The following is a 17,656-nucleotide window of genomic DNA, read 5'->3' as shown; positions in this document are numbered from 1 at the left end:
CTGTCCTGTAAATAATTCAGTGAGGGGAAGACTGAGCAGAGCTACCTCTGCCTAGAGTTAGAGCAGAAACTCTCATCCAAGCCAAAGCCTGTTTTTCTCATGAGATTGAATTAAGTAAGTAAAATGTTTTTTCTGTCTATCTTCCGGGCTGTAAAATGAAGTGATTGACATTAACATCTATACTTCGGTCTTACGAGATGACAAACAATTAATAAATGGAGTACGTATTCACCTGCATCAAAGAACTGGTGCTTTTAACACTAATTTCATGCATCCATCTACTGTAATGCTCCAGCATGTTTATGATCATGCGCCATAAGCTTGTTGCCAGCGGTACAGTTCTACAAAGTATAAGAATAAGGGTAGCATTTGTTTTGTTCTGCATGCATGAACTTAAATTTTCAACAACCAAGATAGACAAATGGGAAGAAATGGCAACTATTGTCACCAAAGTATATCTAAGTAACAAAATGAAAATGTAATTGCAGCCAGTACTGAATTTTTACCGGTAGCTTAAAGAAAGGTAGCATCACTAACAGTAGTGGTGAAAATTAAAAGATAGACTATTTCAACTATGTGACTCACTCATTGGAAAAGGCTTTTTTGCCCTTACATACTACACTGGTTATTAAAGTACTTGGGAAGACAGGAGGACTATTTGTGTGTGATTATTATACTATGTTTTTGAGCAAGCATTGGTATCTAATTCTTTATGCGCTACTTGTTCTGTATTTCATGGCCTTTACTTGCATTACACAATGGGTCTTGTACAAGGTGGAATAAATTGATTTTGTCAGAAGCATTTGCTGGTTTTGTTTCAGAGAGTTGGGAGATTTTATAAGGTACATTCAGAGCGAGTGCTTTGGTAGTTGAATGTTATGACGTCTTTGTTTCATCAATATTAGCAGGAAAGAGCCTATGAGTTAATAAGGATTGAATTGTTTGAGAGGCAGTAATTCTGAATTCATGGGGCAACAGGGTATGTTAGAAATGAGAAATGTGATTCAGGAGTTTATAAGAGCTGTAGAGCTATCACTTGAATTATTCTTAAGAGACATAAATATGTACGTAGTCTAGACAGTGCTGCTTTTGCACTGGCAGCGTCAGCTGCAAGTAAATGCTAGTACAAGAGCCGATTCCAAAACAGAGAAGGGAAAAAATAGAAAAAGACATAGATGAAGAATATGCTGGAGGCCTCATATGTTAGTTTGCAGTGTGTTTTGGAAGAGTCATCCAGAGGTCTTTCTACAGGGGAAAAAATGAATATTGAAGTAATCCAGAACTACTTTTTAAATAACATTATAGTGCTTGCCTTTCTTCTCAAATTTTTCCTACCTAACAATCAGATTATCTGTGTGTACATTACACTTCCACTATGGGACTTTGTTTGGGTTTGGAAATCTAGCCTGTGTTTGAGTGTTAATACACCTCAAATAATGATAGATTCACTAATTGCTGCTTGAAATAGAATGCTGGAAATGTCTGCACTGTTGCTTATATTGAAATAGTATGATAAAATATAATCTTTCAACATACTGCTGTTTGTGTGGAAACTTGACATTTTGAGTACCCAGTTAGTCTATGTCATTTATTAATAGAATTAATAATTAGTTATATGCTTATGCAATTAGCAGTTCATCTGTGTAGGCCGTCAGGTCAAAGCCTGAAGGGCATGCCCCTTGCCCTCAGCTGCTATTATTAGTTATAGGAAAAAGAGAAATACCCCTGACATCAGTTATAGCTTTCTAAACTGCCTTTATTAGTAACCCAAATGATCGTCGAATTGCTGCACATGCCATTTTGAACCAAACCAAAGCGTTGCTCTAGGCCACGCATTACTAACTTAGTCCTTTCGCAAAGCACGCTGAATTCCAACAGTCCTGAAGTCATTCCACAGTGTAGATCCATGACCCATTCCGTCTGGAGTCGCCAGTAGCTCAGGCCCAACGGTGGCATTTTGCCATTGGTAAGTGTGGAGACAAATTTCCAACAGTCAGGAGCTGCGGGGAGAGTTTGCAGAGGGATTTGGGATGAGTGGGACTGGAAGGCTTGAAGGCTGCTGCTGTTGCCTCAAGTCCAAGAGTTCACAAGCATGTTCCAGCAACGGCTGATGCTCCAGTATCCACACTGCACGCATGCGTTATTCGACAGCTTTCTGTTCTTGAATTAGGACTTCTTGTTAGTATTCAACTGCGTAAAGGAAAGCTTTAAACATACAGTAGGTTTATGGGCATGAATGTTTGTGTTACTTCCTTAGAGCTTTAAAAACACAAGAGAATTAAGCGGATTGATTGAAAAATGAAGAAGCAAAAAAGAGAAAGTTAAGCTGTAACGTGAGCTAATTTTCTTTCAACTGAACTTCTACAAGAACAAAATTTATTGTCACCAACAGTTGTTTGAAATGTTCCTGCAATGCCAGCCATTTAAATTCAAATAAAGAAGTGCCTTGGGGTTGCACTGAAAGTGAATGAATTACACTGGGCAGCTCGTATTAGTATTACTATTGCTTCTTTGTACTGTAGCAGTACCTAGCAATAAACCAAATATTTATACACGTACATCACAGTACATTCTTGGTGACTGTGACTTTGGCATTTAAAAAACAAATACGGTGGAGCAGAAGGATATGTTTTTGCCTGGCAGCTGCATGTGATTTCTCCAAGTGGATACACTAAAGAATTCTCATCATTGCCCTAAATTCTTTTGTAGTTGGCAGTATAAAGATACTTGAGTCAAAACCATCCATGTTCTGAGAGATTTGGTCTAAGGTATACTACAGAGTTGCAGAGTGAATAGCAGTTACAGATTTCCAGTGTTCCTTATTTTTTCTTCGGTTTTTATTATTCGGGGTTTTGCTGCTTTCTTATTAATTTACTAGATCAAAGTTTGAAGATAGTTGACTGTTTCTACGAACCTGTTGTTTATCAGTGGATCGACAACTTTACACCATTACACGTACAATAATTATAAGTTGTTAACTGTTTTTGTCTATTATCATAGAATCATAGGGTTGGAAGGGACCTCTGGAGATCATCTAGTCCAGCCCCCTGCCAGAGCAGGGTCACCCAGAGCAGGTGGCACAGGAACGCATCCAGGGGGGTTTGGAATGTCTCCAGAGGAGACTCCACCACCTCTCTGGGCAGCCTGTGCCAGGGCTCTGCCACCCTCACAGGAAGGAAGTTCCTCCTCATGTTCAGGTGGAACTTCCTATGGTCAAGTTTGTGCCCGTTACCTCTTGTCCTGTTGCTGGGCACCACTGAAAAGAGCCTGGCCCCATCCTCCTGACACCCATCCTTTAAGTATTTATAAGTGTTGATAAGATCCCTCCTCAGCCGTCTTTTTTCCAGACTGAAGAGACCCAAATCCCTCAGCCTTTCAAATCTATGCTATAAATCTCTTCTTGTAGATGCTTGGGTCTTTTCAAGAATATTTCCTGTGTCACTCTTGTTTATGCTAAGAATGTGTTTGGTAAACTGAAATATCATGCTTTTGACAGCCAGATTTAAAGAATTGTATTTGAGTATTACGTGAAAGGAATTTGGTGGGTTTAAAGCTTTTTGGGGTCTTTTCAACTGGACTGGCTACTGCTCTTGTTGATAGCAACGGGCATGGTAGCATTTCATGTTAATATGTATTTTCACGTAATCAGAATATTTGAGGCAACTGGTGTTTGTTAATAACCAGACAAATGAAAGCTACTAGGTGGCAATTTTTTGTTGAGACTGTCCTAAATGTAATGCTTTGTAGAACCACTAAAAGAGGATGTTTGGTGGCAAGGATTTCAACTGATCTACAGCATATGTTTTTATAGAAAGCTTCACTCTTCACTTAATGCAGATGTTAAACTGGTTTCTGATGCTCAGTCATACTACTACTACTACAATTGCATTTGTGAAAATAAGCACTGATTTATGTGAGAATGCATTTTAAGTACATATCTGCGTATGTTTAAGGAAAAATCTGGTCCATATGGTGGCTAGATAAATTAATATTACTCTACTACATGCAGTAGGAAATTATGCTGTGGACATTGTCATTCATGCACTGATATCAAATCTGGGTGGAACTAAAGAAGAAGGGTATCTTTATTCCTGAGTGCAAGCCGTGCAAGAAGTTGTTTGTGTTTTCTTTGTGCAAACGCAGATTGCACCTTTGTCGCTGGTGTCCGGTGAAGATTACAGTACAACTACTACTTTCTTAAGATACCAAGGTTATAGTGCAAGCAGATGTGACAGCTACTAATTGACCAAAACCCTCTCTGCTGTTGGACAGTTTGCTCTAAGTGACAAGAGATTGACATCTTAAACAGTTTATATCTCTTGGTGAGAAATGAAAACTGATATTTTAGATGTTCCAGGTGTGTCTATGGACATATGTGTCTTTACCAGGTAAGATAGATGTTTGCCCACATAGAAGTGAATAAATCCTCTTCAGACTCTTTCAGAAAGGCAGTTCCCTAAGCTTTATTTGAACAAGATTCCAAATACCTTTCCTGTATCTGACCTATTAATTGGCAGTCAGTGTTAATAATAACTGAAGCTTATTAGATTATTTTTTTTCTGTCCTCTACTGTGTGCCATCCTTCTTGTTTTGAGTTTCTCTCTGCAGAGTCTGTAGTACAAAAAAACTTGGGGGAGGGATGTAAGTGTTGATGCCACACAACAATTTGGTAATATATATTTTGTGTGTATTGTATTTATGATAGTTACTGGCTGGTTACATGAACTGACTCACTGACTAATGACGCCATGGGAAAAATTCTCTCATCTGAGGCAGGTACATTATCTTTATAGGCATAACATATCTCAAAGAACTCCAGTTAATGTACCAATGGGCAGCTGTTCTTCTAATTGTAAAATTAATGGAGTTTTATTGATTAACAGTAGTTGACTGACTCTTGTCCTTAACGATGCACTTCCTTCTTCTAGCTGATCATAGAATCATAGGGTTGAAAGGGACCTCTGGAGATCATCTAGTCCAACCCCCCTGCCAGAGCAGGGTCACCCAGAGCAGGTGGCACAGGAACGCGTCCAGGTGGGTTTGGAATGTCTCCAGAGAAGGAGACTCCACCACCTCTCTGGGCAGCCTGTGCCAGGGCTCTGCCACCCTCAGGGTAAAGAAGTTCCTCCTCATGTTTAGGTGGAACTTCCTGTGCTCAAGTTTGTGCCCGTTACCCCTTGTCCTGTCCCTGGGCACCACTGAAAAGAGCCTGGCCCCATCCTCCTGACACCCACCCTTTAAGTATTTATAAGTGTTGATAAGGTCGCCCCTCAGCCGTCTTTTTTCCAGACTGAAGAGACCCAAATCCCTCAGCCTTTCTTCATCAGAGAGGTGTTCCAGTCCCCTCAGCATCTTGGTAGCCCTTTGCTGTCCCCTCTCCAGCAGTTCCCTGTCCCTCTTGAACTGGGGAGCCCAGAACTGGACACAGTCAAGACAAAATAACCACAACAGTTTATGATCAACATAAGCTGAATAACTTGTTTAAAAACTTTTTTTAATCATGCTTTTAAAAGAGTAAATCCCTAACATTGAGCTTATTTAGATGAACTAGATGCGTTGTGTCCTAGGATTTATTTTTTTTTTTAAATGAATCAGGGTACTTGGAAAAAAACTAACACAGCTTTAGAGCCAAGTCGTTAACTAAATTCAGATGCTTTTATTTATATTCTGTTTAAAATCTGCTGTCTGGACAAGCTTGATAATGTAAACTGTACAGAAGTAACTTAGGTCACACTTGATAATCAGCTTTTCTGTGGTATTTCAAATCCAAGTTACTTTGTGCAGTCCTGGACCCTTTTACTAAGCCCTCAAAAAAGCTCAGAGAGAATTTTGCAGCGTCTTCTATACAGAAAAATATTTAAAGATTTATAAAGTAACTTGCTTCTCTTGTAATGGGAGAAAATACAAACTTAGCTTAATTTCTCTCCTAAAAATGCCTTTCCTCCAGTCTACTTCCCTTCAGATTATTAAAAAATTGGCTGGTGGTTATTTCTTCCCAAATTGTTGATTCTTCATGCTGTTCTGTAATATGGCATCTTTTTTCTTTTCTGTTCTTGGCTGTTTGGTATCTCTTTTCCTAAAGTAGACATACCTGCTGATTTCCACACAGTGCCTCATATGAACTTTATCATCAAGAAGTGTTTCTTTATACTTAACTGCAGAGTAGGGGTTTCAAAATACAATATAATGAAAACTAGTGTGTCGGTAAACTTGTGGAGGAAGAACAGAACTACTGAGCTCTACTGGGTTACTGTGGATTTCCACCGCAAGAAATGCTGAAGTGCAAAAACCAAATCAATTAGTATGTCCTGGACTCGGGACTGTGCACATACGTATGCAGGGGATGATGGCTCCACAGCCATCTTAGTATTAAGGCAGTGTATTTTAAAAATTAAATAAAATGACAGATAAGCCCTAAATTTTTAATTTAGAAAAATGGGGTTATTTAAACTTAAAAAGGCAAAGAGAAAGCCAGAGCTAATTCAGAAGATAGGATTCTTTGGTTTAAGTGGATAGGCAATAATACCTGATTCAGGAGTAAACACTGGGGAATGTGCTGTCCCTGAGTAGCAGGCGGCCACCTTGTTCTGTGTGTATTCTTACAGTGCTCGATAAATCTAGTAGACTTGCTTCCAGGAGGAGGATGGGCTTTTGTGAGCCATGCAACGTCCAGTCAGTCAGTTCCAGATGACGTATCTGACAGGGTCGCACTGCAGTTAATCTGGTAGCAGCAGAAGCCTTTCTTTGGTTTCTGGACTCCTTTCCAGCCTCTTGCCCACGACCTGCTGTGATCTTCGGGTTTGACGAGTGTCTGTGTCCAAGAGAGTGGCATTAATAGGCGAAGAACATTTTGGAACCCAGGGGTAGTGCAAGGTGTCCAGTGGGGAGCTGTGCTGTCTCTGAGGGCAGAGCGAGCAGAACTGCCAGTCCCTTCAGCTCTTCTGGATTTCCAATATGCCTATTTACTATGGAAACAAACACAAAATAAAGTACCTTGGTGCTGTTGCTATTAGAAACATGGGGTTGTAAATGTGCACACATTGGTCAGGAGTATAATTTTTCATAAACTGGTGGAACTCTTTTGCCTCAGACAATTTTAAAGAGAAACAATGGAGATAGATAAGACTCGTCTCTTCCCCAGCAAAAAGAAAAGTAAAGAAAAAACGTCCCCAGCTTTCTGTGTTCATGAAGTATTTATGTACCCCCTCCTCTTCTTTCTGAGGTTTCATTTTCATTTAATTCTGTTTTATCTCACATTTTAAAAATGAACTCCTAGTATGTATGTAATTTATTCCCAGTCTGCTGTAATTAAGTTGCAGATAAACACATGGTTACCATATGACAAAGTAATATTGAAAGGAAATGCTTTATAAGAGACACGGCGGTATGCGCGCTTTGGCCTAGGTAACGCTGGTTTAGCTTGTCCGTAGACATACGGCCTCGATGCAATTAGGAAAATACAAACAGTATGGTAAACTAATAGTCACATAGCAAATAATGACAAACCTGGAGTTAGGAGCCAAAAAAGAGAAGCTGTAATCAACTGAAGGTAAAAAGAAAAAAAGAATAAAGCAAAGAAACGTCACGGGCAGTTTGCTAACACTACGCGGGGTTCGGGCTGGCCATGAGGAAGGCTGCCTCTCGGTTGGTTTCAGGTCCTAGTGCAGAGCATTGACTTAACCTTAAGAGGTAAGGTTGAACCTTGGCAAAGTGGTCTAGAGCTCTTGGGTTACAGATATGCTCTGCTAAAAAATTCAGGTCTGAAACTCGGGGCACGCAGAGCACTTTTCACTCGGGTAACCAGCTGTCTGTATGCTGCTGGGGGAAACCAGGCACGGCCGGAGCTTGTGAGTGAACGTTTTCTGCAAAGGTTTCCCCTGCCCGGGCTGACAGTCCTATGTTATTCCTCAAGTCTGCCCCCAGAATTCTCCTTTCCTCTGCTTTCCTCTTTACTAAAAAGCAAACACGCATGTTGGTAGTATCGCTTGTGGGTTTAGTTTGAAAAGAAGGGAGCTGCTGTGCACGAGGTGTCATGGCTGCCACATGGACAAAACGACTTTTTCATCGTCGTTGTGCGCTTCTTTTTGTAAACTTGTTCTTTGGTTCTAATCACACTCAGTAGTTTTGTGTAATTTGCATAACACGGATCACCAGCAGGACTGATTTACTGGAGCAGAATGTTTACTTAGATGGGAAGATGGAAGATGTGTTTATTCTGAGACATAATTACGAGTGGTGAAGTTTCATAAATCCACTTTGCAAATACAGTGTTTTTACACTGTGTAATTTAGTTGAAGGGAAAAGTGCATTATCTTTTCTTGGTTTCGGTTCCTTTAATCGCCCAAAATGAGATGCTTCATGGTGACTTTTGAGATCCTTTATGCTTTGAACTTTTCAGTGTGCTGTTCTTTGAATAATATGATTCTAGCCCTTGCAAAGCATTTTAGGCAGTTTTCAGTGTAGACTCAAAAAAAATCTATAGTATGCAAGAACATATTTATAAAATGTTTCTCTTTTATAATTCCGTAATTCATATTGTTTAAAAATAGATTTTGTCAAAGTTTTTCTCATGCAGTAGTAGATACAACAGCTTATTTTCATAGCTATAATTTATTACATACCCCAGTTGCTTCAAATTGACATTTATTCTTATCCAAAAATAAAAGCATGCTGCCATCTTCCTAAGCATTTGATAACGAACTGATGAAGGTTGACCTCTGATGTGCTAATAATGTTTGTACGTTTAGGCTTCAACTGAGATTTAGTTAAACACACTGTTTCCTGGAAAGATTGCTATATTTTGCTCCAATTTAAATCGTTGACCGTAAGTTACAATGTTGTTATCTTTCAGGCACAGACCAAACTGTCTTTTTTTGTCTTCCCAAGGCAAGAAGTGGTGAAGCAGAAGCGAACATTGCGCCCCACTTGAACATCTTGACATTAGAACGTGTTGGTTTGGACACAGAACTTCATTTGGTGCTGAAGCTTCAGCAAAATACCCGTTTCCCAGTGTGGATGTTTGGGCCCGGTGGGGCTGTGTCGATGTTAGGGTTCTTCGTGTTGCTGTGTCTGTCACTCAAGTGAATCTCATTATGAGCAAATGGCCAATAGGAAAATATTATTTAAGCACATACAGCCCTCCCCAAAACGTCAGTGGTGTTAATCCAACGGGTACGGGACTCAGACCTACTTTTTCTTTAAAGTCAAGTACAAAAGTGAATAGAATTTATAAGCATTATTATGTTTTTAAACATCTTTAACGTTATAAGTATGAATAGATCTTTGCATGAAAAGAGGCAATAAATGGAGATTTGCATCTTGTGGAATTACTGTAAAATTATACTAGAGTGCAGACGGTGGAGTTGATCGAGCGGGTTTTGTGCAGTGTTAGCTACCGTTTGAGACATACCGAGATATTTTGTGTCAACATTTTCTAATGTTCCGTATGTTTTAGCATAGAAGGAAGTTAGAATGAGAGATTTTTCTCTTGAAACTAGATATTCAAATTATCTGTAGAATGCTACCTCAGCGATTTTGTTTGGCATTTCTTACTCTAATCACACACGTTAGTGGCCCTTGGGGACACGGTTTAGTTGTGGACTTGGCAGTGCCAGGTTTATGCTCGCACTCGATCTTAAAGGTCTTTTCCAACCTAAACAATTCTACGAAGATCTATCACAAACTCATGTGATGGACAGAGACAGATTAAGCAAGGAGTGGGACACTGATTCCCCAAGTGTGCTGTTATGAGATGCTACTATAACTGGGATGCTGATAAGCTTCCTTGCTCTAGAAACAAAAATGAAAACAATACTGATTTTAAGTGAGATCCCAGTTCTGCATTGCTCTGAGTTAGATAATAGCCACAGCATCGCTCCAAGTGTCAGTAGGCGATAACGGTGTAACTCTGGATAAATCGCTTTCTGAATGTTCCCCTCTTGCCCTAGTGGAATTCTTTTAAAAAGAAAGTTTCCCCTTTGTGGACCGTTTGTCTTTCTGATTCAGTAATTCCAGTTCATCGGATGGAAGCCTTTTACTGAATGTTGTCATGCGGCACTTCCCATAGTCAAATTTCAGACCTTTCAGGCTCTGAGCGTAATATTTAATGATACTGGTAGAATTTACAGTTTAAAAATTTATAAATGCTGCCATTGTACAGCAAAAACTTCTAGATAAAAGAGCATGAACTTAAGCATGTGACAGACTCGCAGCATCTGCAGGCAATGGGTTTCTCTTGCGCATCCTAAAGGTTCCGGACTTTTCCTGTTGATTTTCAGTTCAAAAGAAATCTCAAAAAAAAGGGCAACTTTAAGACAAAAGCCTTCTCAAAACCATGGCAATCTAACACATCTTCCTCCGCCTGCGTTACAGGTTTTTCTTTCATCCTCATATTCAGATTTTGAGTGTACGTTAATTTATATAGCGCTGCTCTTGCCCAGTCGAGCAGCGGAGAGGAAGGAACGAACAAAAACTAGGTTGCCTTTCTTTTTAGAGATACGGTGCTGCTCATTTCTCGATTACACTGTCTTGGCAGACCCACTTGTCTTATCTGTTGGGGTCTGAGAGGTGCATGTTGGTACAAGGAGAGTTAAATTTCTTGGAGAAATTTTTCATTGACTTAGGGCTTGCCACCACGCCTTAAAAAATACAGGATAGGAGAAATCCTTGTTAGATGTTCATGTTGGGGACAGCTGTCTTGCAGGATAAAATATTTTAGTTAATTGAAATGCATCAACAAATGTTTTGTCCGGTTATCTAAAAACGAACAAAGCAGCTTAAATTACGTTTCTAGAAAGAAGATTGAAAATGTAGACGTGATGTTCAGTTTGTGACAGATTAACATGGTTTTTGACTTGAGGATAAGAGTTCTTGGTGAAGTTAGCACCGAATATTTTAGCAATGCGCATTAAGGACAGATAAATTGTAAGACCAGGTCTCATAAATGGAACTGTAGTTACCCGGGCTAGCAGAAGGCTTAGGAAAAGTAGGAATACAAACTAATTTCCAAAAATGTAATTGCTGCACTTTTATTTTGTAGCTTGGGGGTTGCTGTTTTTAAGGATCTACAGGACTTGATCATGGCAATAGTAAAATTATTGCTTTTGTTGTGATCTGGGTTAAGACTACTGTGACTTAAAAATGAGCGGGCTGCCGAAACCGGAGAAGGAGGCTGTGGGAGAGCACGGAATTCCCACCATCTCGGCAGGAGGGCATGGGGCCGCGGTGGGGATGGCTCCCCGCCTGCTGCCCGCTCGAGGAACTGACCCCAGCTTTTGCAGCCAGCAGCAGGCTGGTGGCAGGGGGTTTGATTGTTTCATGCTTCTGGAATTTAATCGTGTCATTATTGGCATTCTACAGTACCTAGGATTTTCATCGTTTTTGCAAATTTGCGTTTGAATTACTGAAGTTACGTTGATGCTGTTGTTTGAGGCCTTGATACACCATGTGCATGAGTTCAGGGGATGTTTATGTGGCTTTAGCAGGGCAAAACATACGTATAAATCACCCCGAATCAGAGCCTTACCGGAGCATCTCTGGTACGTACAGAAGTAGTTCTGCCTGTGGAGGGACTCAGAGTAGCATGACTTGCGTAGCGCTCCTTACGTACAGCCCTTCTTACAGAATGCCAAGTCCAAAATCAGTAGTAAGTGTGAACTATTGTTCCACCTAAGAGCAGGGGAGCATGGTCTTTGGTAAGTGGGTTAGAAGCAAATTTGTCTGTGTTTGTTATAGCTTCTGCCTTGCCAATTTTCCTTTGCACTCGTAGTCATGGCTCTTCAGATGAATAACTTAAAACGTTTTCCTTAGGAGAGTTTTAGTATGCAGAAAATTGCAATGCAATTTTAAACAGCTGAAGAAAATATGTTTTGTTTAAAAATAGATACTACAAGTGTATTCCCTCGGGTGGCTGTGTGTGTGTGTGTGTGTGTGTGTGTGTGTGTGTGTGTGTGTAAAATGTGTCATGGGAGAAAGGGAAGGGCTGTGTATTCCATCATGACTGTCGTCCCTGTGTGATTTGAGACTGTTTTAGACAGAAGTTCCCATAAGATTCCCTGCTTGGACTCCTGAAGGAGCTGGAAAAACTATTTCCGTCCAGAAGTAATAATAGCATGGACTTCTTGTTTTGATCATGAACTGACATTTAAAAGTCATCTGAGGAAAGATATTTCTTGATTAAAGTCAGGTTTTGCCTAATGCAGTTGTAGCTGATCTTTCCCATCTGGTATCACGCCACTTGATGTGCTGGCCTGCGGTTCCCCTGGTCCGGTTTACAAGATCCCATAGGAGTTACCAACTTTCCCAAGGGAATCTTTCAGTGGATGGGGTCGTTCTCTTACCCTGCTTATTGCTCGGCTTTTTGCCGGGGGAAAGCTGGAAAAGTTGCACAGCAGAGAGTACAAAGTCATAACCCAGAACCCACAAAGTGTATTTGGTTCCGTCAGGACTCTGGCAGGTTGCACGTAGTGTGCCTGCTTTTTCATTGGCATGCCAGATCCCCGCGTTTGACCTGTGGGACACAGACATTACATTTTAGACAGAGACTAAGAAAGGCAGGTGGTGCGACGGCATTTCCTAAATTGTCAGTGTTTAAGACTGCTTGCTTAATCCTGGGTGCCGTAGTTTTGTGTCCTGCTTCTGCTGTGTGGTTGTTCCAAGGAGTCGCCCTTCGGTGGGACGGGCAGCCATTCATCCCGGTCTGCCTCTGGGCGAGGTGCTGCTTCGTGCCGCTGTTAGGACTCCGGTTTTAGCATTTATTCCGCCTGGAGAGAGGCATAGGTATTCGTGTTTTGGCTTTTTGGGTGCTTTGTGGATTGCTAAGATACGATCTTTCCTGCGAAGATGCTGGATTTTATCCCAAATCCTGTGAATTTCACACAAGATCAGATTTTTGCGTGCATTCTTGTGCGTTTGGATTGATTGCCAGATTGATTGCCAAGTTGATTGCCAAAACCCTGGCATTTATTGAAGCCACAGAATAACCATTTGCTGTGTGCAGAACTCGCCAACCCACTCCCCTCCAGGTGCAAGGAAGCTTTTAAACAACAGCAAATCATACGCTTGGAGATTTTCTTGAGATACCTCTGGGTTTTGTACAACAGAAATCACCACCCATGAGCCAGGCGTAAAATGCACGGATTGTGGCAGCTACGCAGGAACTGCCAAACAAGTCATGGGTGCATTTTACAGCGGTTTGAAAACTGGAACTTTCATCTAGTTCCTCTGGTGTATTTTCTCTGGTGATTCCCAAAGGTCGCAGTACGGGCGGATGAAGCTAAAACGTGACTCAGTGTTTAGCTGTGGTATACCTGGGGGCTCTGGCGAACGAGGAACTTGAGAGTTGAGCTCAGCAGACAGAAGCTAATCCTAAATTTCTAGTGTTTGCACCCTGGAGCTAGAGAGATCGCTCGGTTCTCCAAGACCTCTGATACCAGACAAATGAAGGCACATAATGAATATCAAAGATAGGGGTTATTGAGAAGGAAAGCCTGGAAAACTGGTTTTATTTTGTCAGCAGAGGAGCATAATTCCTAGACGAGTGACCTTAGATCAGCCGCGTTTTCACGCTGTAACTAAGTACTGTGCACTCTGTTGGCCCTGATGTGTCTTTGTTCCCAGGATAGCTGGGGACCTTTATTCCCATGGTAAACACAGTGCTCGATACTTTGTAGAAATTCAAACTGGCAGATTCCATGTGTTGTATGTCATTTGGCATTCTGCACAACCCCCTTCAGTTTGTCATAAATTCCTAAACCAGAGCAAGGTCACATCTGGTAGCAATTTCAGGTCTGCCAGATGAGGTGTAATCCTATAAAACCCAGCTCGTTTTCTCCAGCGCTTTTCAAAGCCCAGCTCTCCAGCTCCTTTTCCGTAAGACACCGCTTGCCCCGCGAGCGCTGCAGAATGATTCAGGCTGACAGACTTTTCACACTTTATGAACTGCAGTTTTTGGAACACGGCTCTGTATGCAGTACATGAGACAGTACAAGCAAGGAAGGGTGTTGATGTCTCCTCGGTACCAGGCTGGGCCTGGATTCTGCTCCGGTTTGTGATAGCCTGTCCCCGCTGGATGCGGTCACCGCGTTCTTTCTCAGTCTTCCCATGTCTGTGCGTCGTCTCACACCCCGCACCTCACACACCGCCTGGCTTCTACGGAGGCCATACGTAGCCACTGTTCTGCTCTTCTTTTACATGCTTTCAAAATAGTCATAGCAACAGTCCTGAGTCTCAGGTAATTCGAGACATACACATTGAAGACTGTCAAATATTAGATGCACTAACAAAGTAATGGAATGATGATCGATCTTTGCACATCGTGGTAATTGGAAAGAGCTCTAATTCCCAGTAACATGGAAGTTTAATAGTACTCAGTAGTTTTATGTCTTTTATCCTGTTTCCATTGTCCCATTACGTTTTGGTAATAGTGGTTATTTTGGTATCTCACTGCCTTTATTACCTTACGCTTTCAAAGCACTGTATGGAGCCCGGTCATCCAGTTTGTCCAAAGGGATATCGAAACAGAGCGTGCTGGCGAGGTTATTTAAATCACGGGGTGTGGGTGAGTTTGCGTGTGTAGCTAGAACCCACCTTGTCTACTATGGTTTTTGTGACCTAATTTACACTCTTTTGAACCTGTTTATTCACAGAGCAAATATCCTGATGTCGTGTCCCTTCCCGAAGGACTGCTGGGAGATTATATCACTCTAAGGAACCCCAAACCTTCTGGGTAAGCCAATAAATACATTTCTTGATTTGTGCAGACAGAGAATTGTGAAATGCATAGTGATGAGCTATAGGTCATTGGTCTGCTTGAACATTGTCGCTCTTGGTTTTATAATGCCTCTAAAGACAGAGATGAGATGATGTGTGTTACGTTTTAGGGCTATAACCACACATGAAAAACACGAGGAGAAATGCGCCCCTCCCCCCCCCCCCAAAAAAAAAATACATAGAGGCCACGTGGATGTGGCCTTGTTCGAAAGTCAGTCGATCCTGTTGGTACTGTGTGTACCCACGCTTTTAAAAAGCTAGGTGGAAAAAAATGAAGGGCCCTAGCAGGCTTTCCATTTGCATTTTAAGAAAAATAAATCTATTTTGGTTTTGGGAGCTCGTGCTACAATGAAGACTCTAAATACAAAGTTTAGGAATGTGGGATGCATCCTCCCTCTCAGGCATCAGCAAACATGTCAGCTGCAGCTGCGTTTGTTCCGTTTGGTTTTCTTTCTGGATTACATGGCCAGAGCAATGGGCAGACCCGATGCCAAGGCCAACATCCCACTGGGTGCGACAGGCTGGGCCAGCGGCCACCAGCCTGGCTGGGAGAAAGCTGCATTTCCACCCCAGGGCCTGAAGGCAGGCGCTTGTCCCTCCTTGCAGCCCGTCAGCTACAGCTCGTACTTGAGCTCACACCGCGCTGAAGCAGAATATAAAGAATGGAAAGAAAATTGCACTTATTACCGTGTTACTGAAAGCAACCGTAGCTATATTTTTCCATTGCTTTAGAGGGAAATCAGATGAAGGAGGGGATCATTGCATTGCCATTGATTATTGTTACTCTACCACACATGCTGGAGGAGTCTGGGCGCTCTGCTGCACATCTGCTGGCAGGTTTGGGGTTTTAGATGCAGAAAAAAGGTGCGTGTAAGACAATATAATTTTCACTGTCAGGAATTCTGTAAGGGACAAGAAAAGTAACTGTTCTGTGAAGGGATCAGACCCTTCCCTGCTCCCATTACATCTTTGCTATAACATGCTTTTTTATACGGAAACAACTGGAAATAAAGCATAGGTCCCTCCATCATATGTGTTTATGGAACTACCAAATAAACCATAATAGATAGTGCTGTCTCGGTTTAGCCAAATCTGCCATTTAAAACTACATAGTTTAACTCTGGGTTGCTGAAATGAAATGTTTAGACCAGTGCAGTTAGAAAATAAGCTGCTTTATTTTAGTTTCTCTTGATGTTGACAGGTGTCAAGTTCCATTACACATTCCCTCTCACCCACAATCATTAAATGTAAGAATTTAAAATCATTTCGGTGGGTTGGCAGAAAATACACTTGCATGTTAGTTTGCAAAATCCCAGAACAAGCTGTGCATGAATTCCCAAAGGATTTTTAACAATGAAGTGGCAAAGGGCTGACAAAGCGTATTTAAAGGAAACATACAGTCCTGATTGTTCAAACACCACTGAGAAAGGGACCTTCTTCCTCCCAATGGCTCGTTCTTGTGAAGGTCGGCCTGGGATTAGGACAGCTCTACTTTCAATAGGGAATTCTCTTAACAACAGGGACTGGAGGGGAATACAAAACGCAGTGCAGCAGGCGAGATGCTGTAGAGCAGCAAAACTGCATGAATATTGTTCTAGAGAAATCCCTGTGCCTGACTAGAAAAGCTCCCCCTTGCAGAAGCCGCCTGCCCAGCTGTTCCTTTCGTATGGTGTAGCCATCTTGACCTGCTGTGAAAGCTGGAAATAATAATTATCCTTGCAAAACCAACAAAAACACTCTCAAAGGAGCAATGATGGTTAAGATTAATTTAAAAAAAAAAATTAAAAGCAAACAAATGCAGGGATCCAGGCCTTGGATATATTTATCCCTGTGAGTTACTCTAAAAACGGCATGAACAGTATCAGGGTGGACCTGATTCCAAGGGCAGGACGTTTATGCAAATGCTGCTTCTGAAAGGCCTTTTCCCCGTTTCCATGCGATATGGAGCACCACACCTGCCCCCAGGGTGCACAGGCAGGTAAGGGGCCGGGGGGAGGGAAATGCTCGCTCTCTTTCTTTCGTACCTTACGTTTACCGCTGCATCAGGGCAACGTACCATTCATGAGAGACAAAGACAAGAACCTGGGGGAAAAAAAAAAAATCCTTGAGGTCGAAAATGTGAATGTATCTGGAAATGAAGCAATAACCTCTCCTCGTCAAGACATTAAGTTTTCCTTGGTTCAATTTCTGATTCCGAGAGATAGGCAAGCTGCATTACCCGAGGTGAATTTTGTTTAAGAGCATAATGCGTGTGAACCACCTGAATGCTGTTCTTTCTGCTTTGGAGAAACCTTAAAGACAGTTGCCTACTTAACACTTAAACTGACTTCTCTGTGCACGTGACAGGTTTGAATTAATGGTTGTTTGGAAGATACATATAGATGAAGAAGGGAGAACTACGCCTGTTCTGGACCTTCTGACTAAAGTACCAGAGCAAGGTAATGTCATTCACTCAAGACTCTTTCTGAGCTTTCCAGTAGGACGCCCGTCCCCTTTTTTGACCAACATCTCTTCAGGTACAACAGAAATAGATCTTGCAGACCCCAACCAGGCACACACATCCCCATTTAGCAAGCAGCAAAGCTTCGCCTCCCGTATAATTTATAAGGCCTTACAGAAACGAGTCTCTTCCTCTTCTAGAGAGCAGGTAACCTGCTTTCTCTGAAACTGCCCAGCTGATGGCTACTCTCAGTAAAGGGCAACTGTGTGAAACAACGTTCACTGTTACCTTTTTCTTGCAGTCCTGGAGCAGAAGATGGCAACCGTTGAAAACGCGCCCGCCCGCTTCCGCAGCATGCTCATTCTCCTTGGGATCGAGGCAGCTATTGAGAACCTGATCAAAGCAGTTGCCTTGCAGATCTGAACAGCAGCACGACTTACGACAGGT

At 41.8% G+C, this 17,656-nt stretch overlaps 1 protein-coding gene across 4 annotated transcripts in view; it reads left to right on the top strand.

Moving 5' to 3' along the window:
• Positions 1-17,656, top strand: part of CENPP (centromere protein P) — a 152,935-nt gene that overhangs the window by 124,357 nt on the left and 10,922 nt on the right. For all 4 annotated transcript variants that reach the window (XM_054215855.1, XM_054215854.1, XM_054215856.1 and 1 more), the window contains exons 7-9: positions 14,646-14,725; positions 17,116-17,207; positions 17,511-17,654. In XM_054215855.1, the coding sequence (XP_054071830.1) occupies positions 14,646-14,725; positions 17,116-17,207; positions 17,511-17,632 (294 nt within the window). In that variant the 3' untranslated portion in view covers positions 17,633-17,654. The remainder of the gene's footprint in view (positions 1-14,645; positions 14,726-17,115; positions 17,208-17,510; positions 17,655-17,656) is intronic.

The sequence above is a fragment of the Rissa tridactyla genome, chromosome 10 (genome assembly GCF_028500815.1).
Source record: "Rissa tridactyla isolate bRisTri1 chromosome 10, bRisTri1.patW.cur.20221130, whole genome shotgun sequence".
In the NCBI taxonomy this organism is placed as follows: Eukaryota; Metazoa; Chordata; class Aves; order Charadriiformes; family Laridae; genus Rissa; species Rissa tridactyla.
The sequence above is the reverse complement of the archived record's forward strand: the minus strand, read 5'-3'. Positions and strand labels throughout refer to the sequence as shown.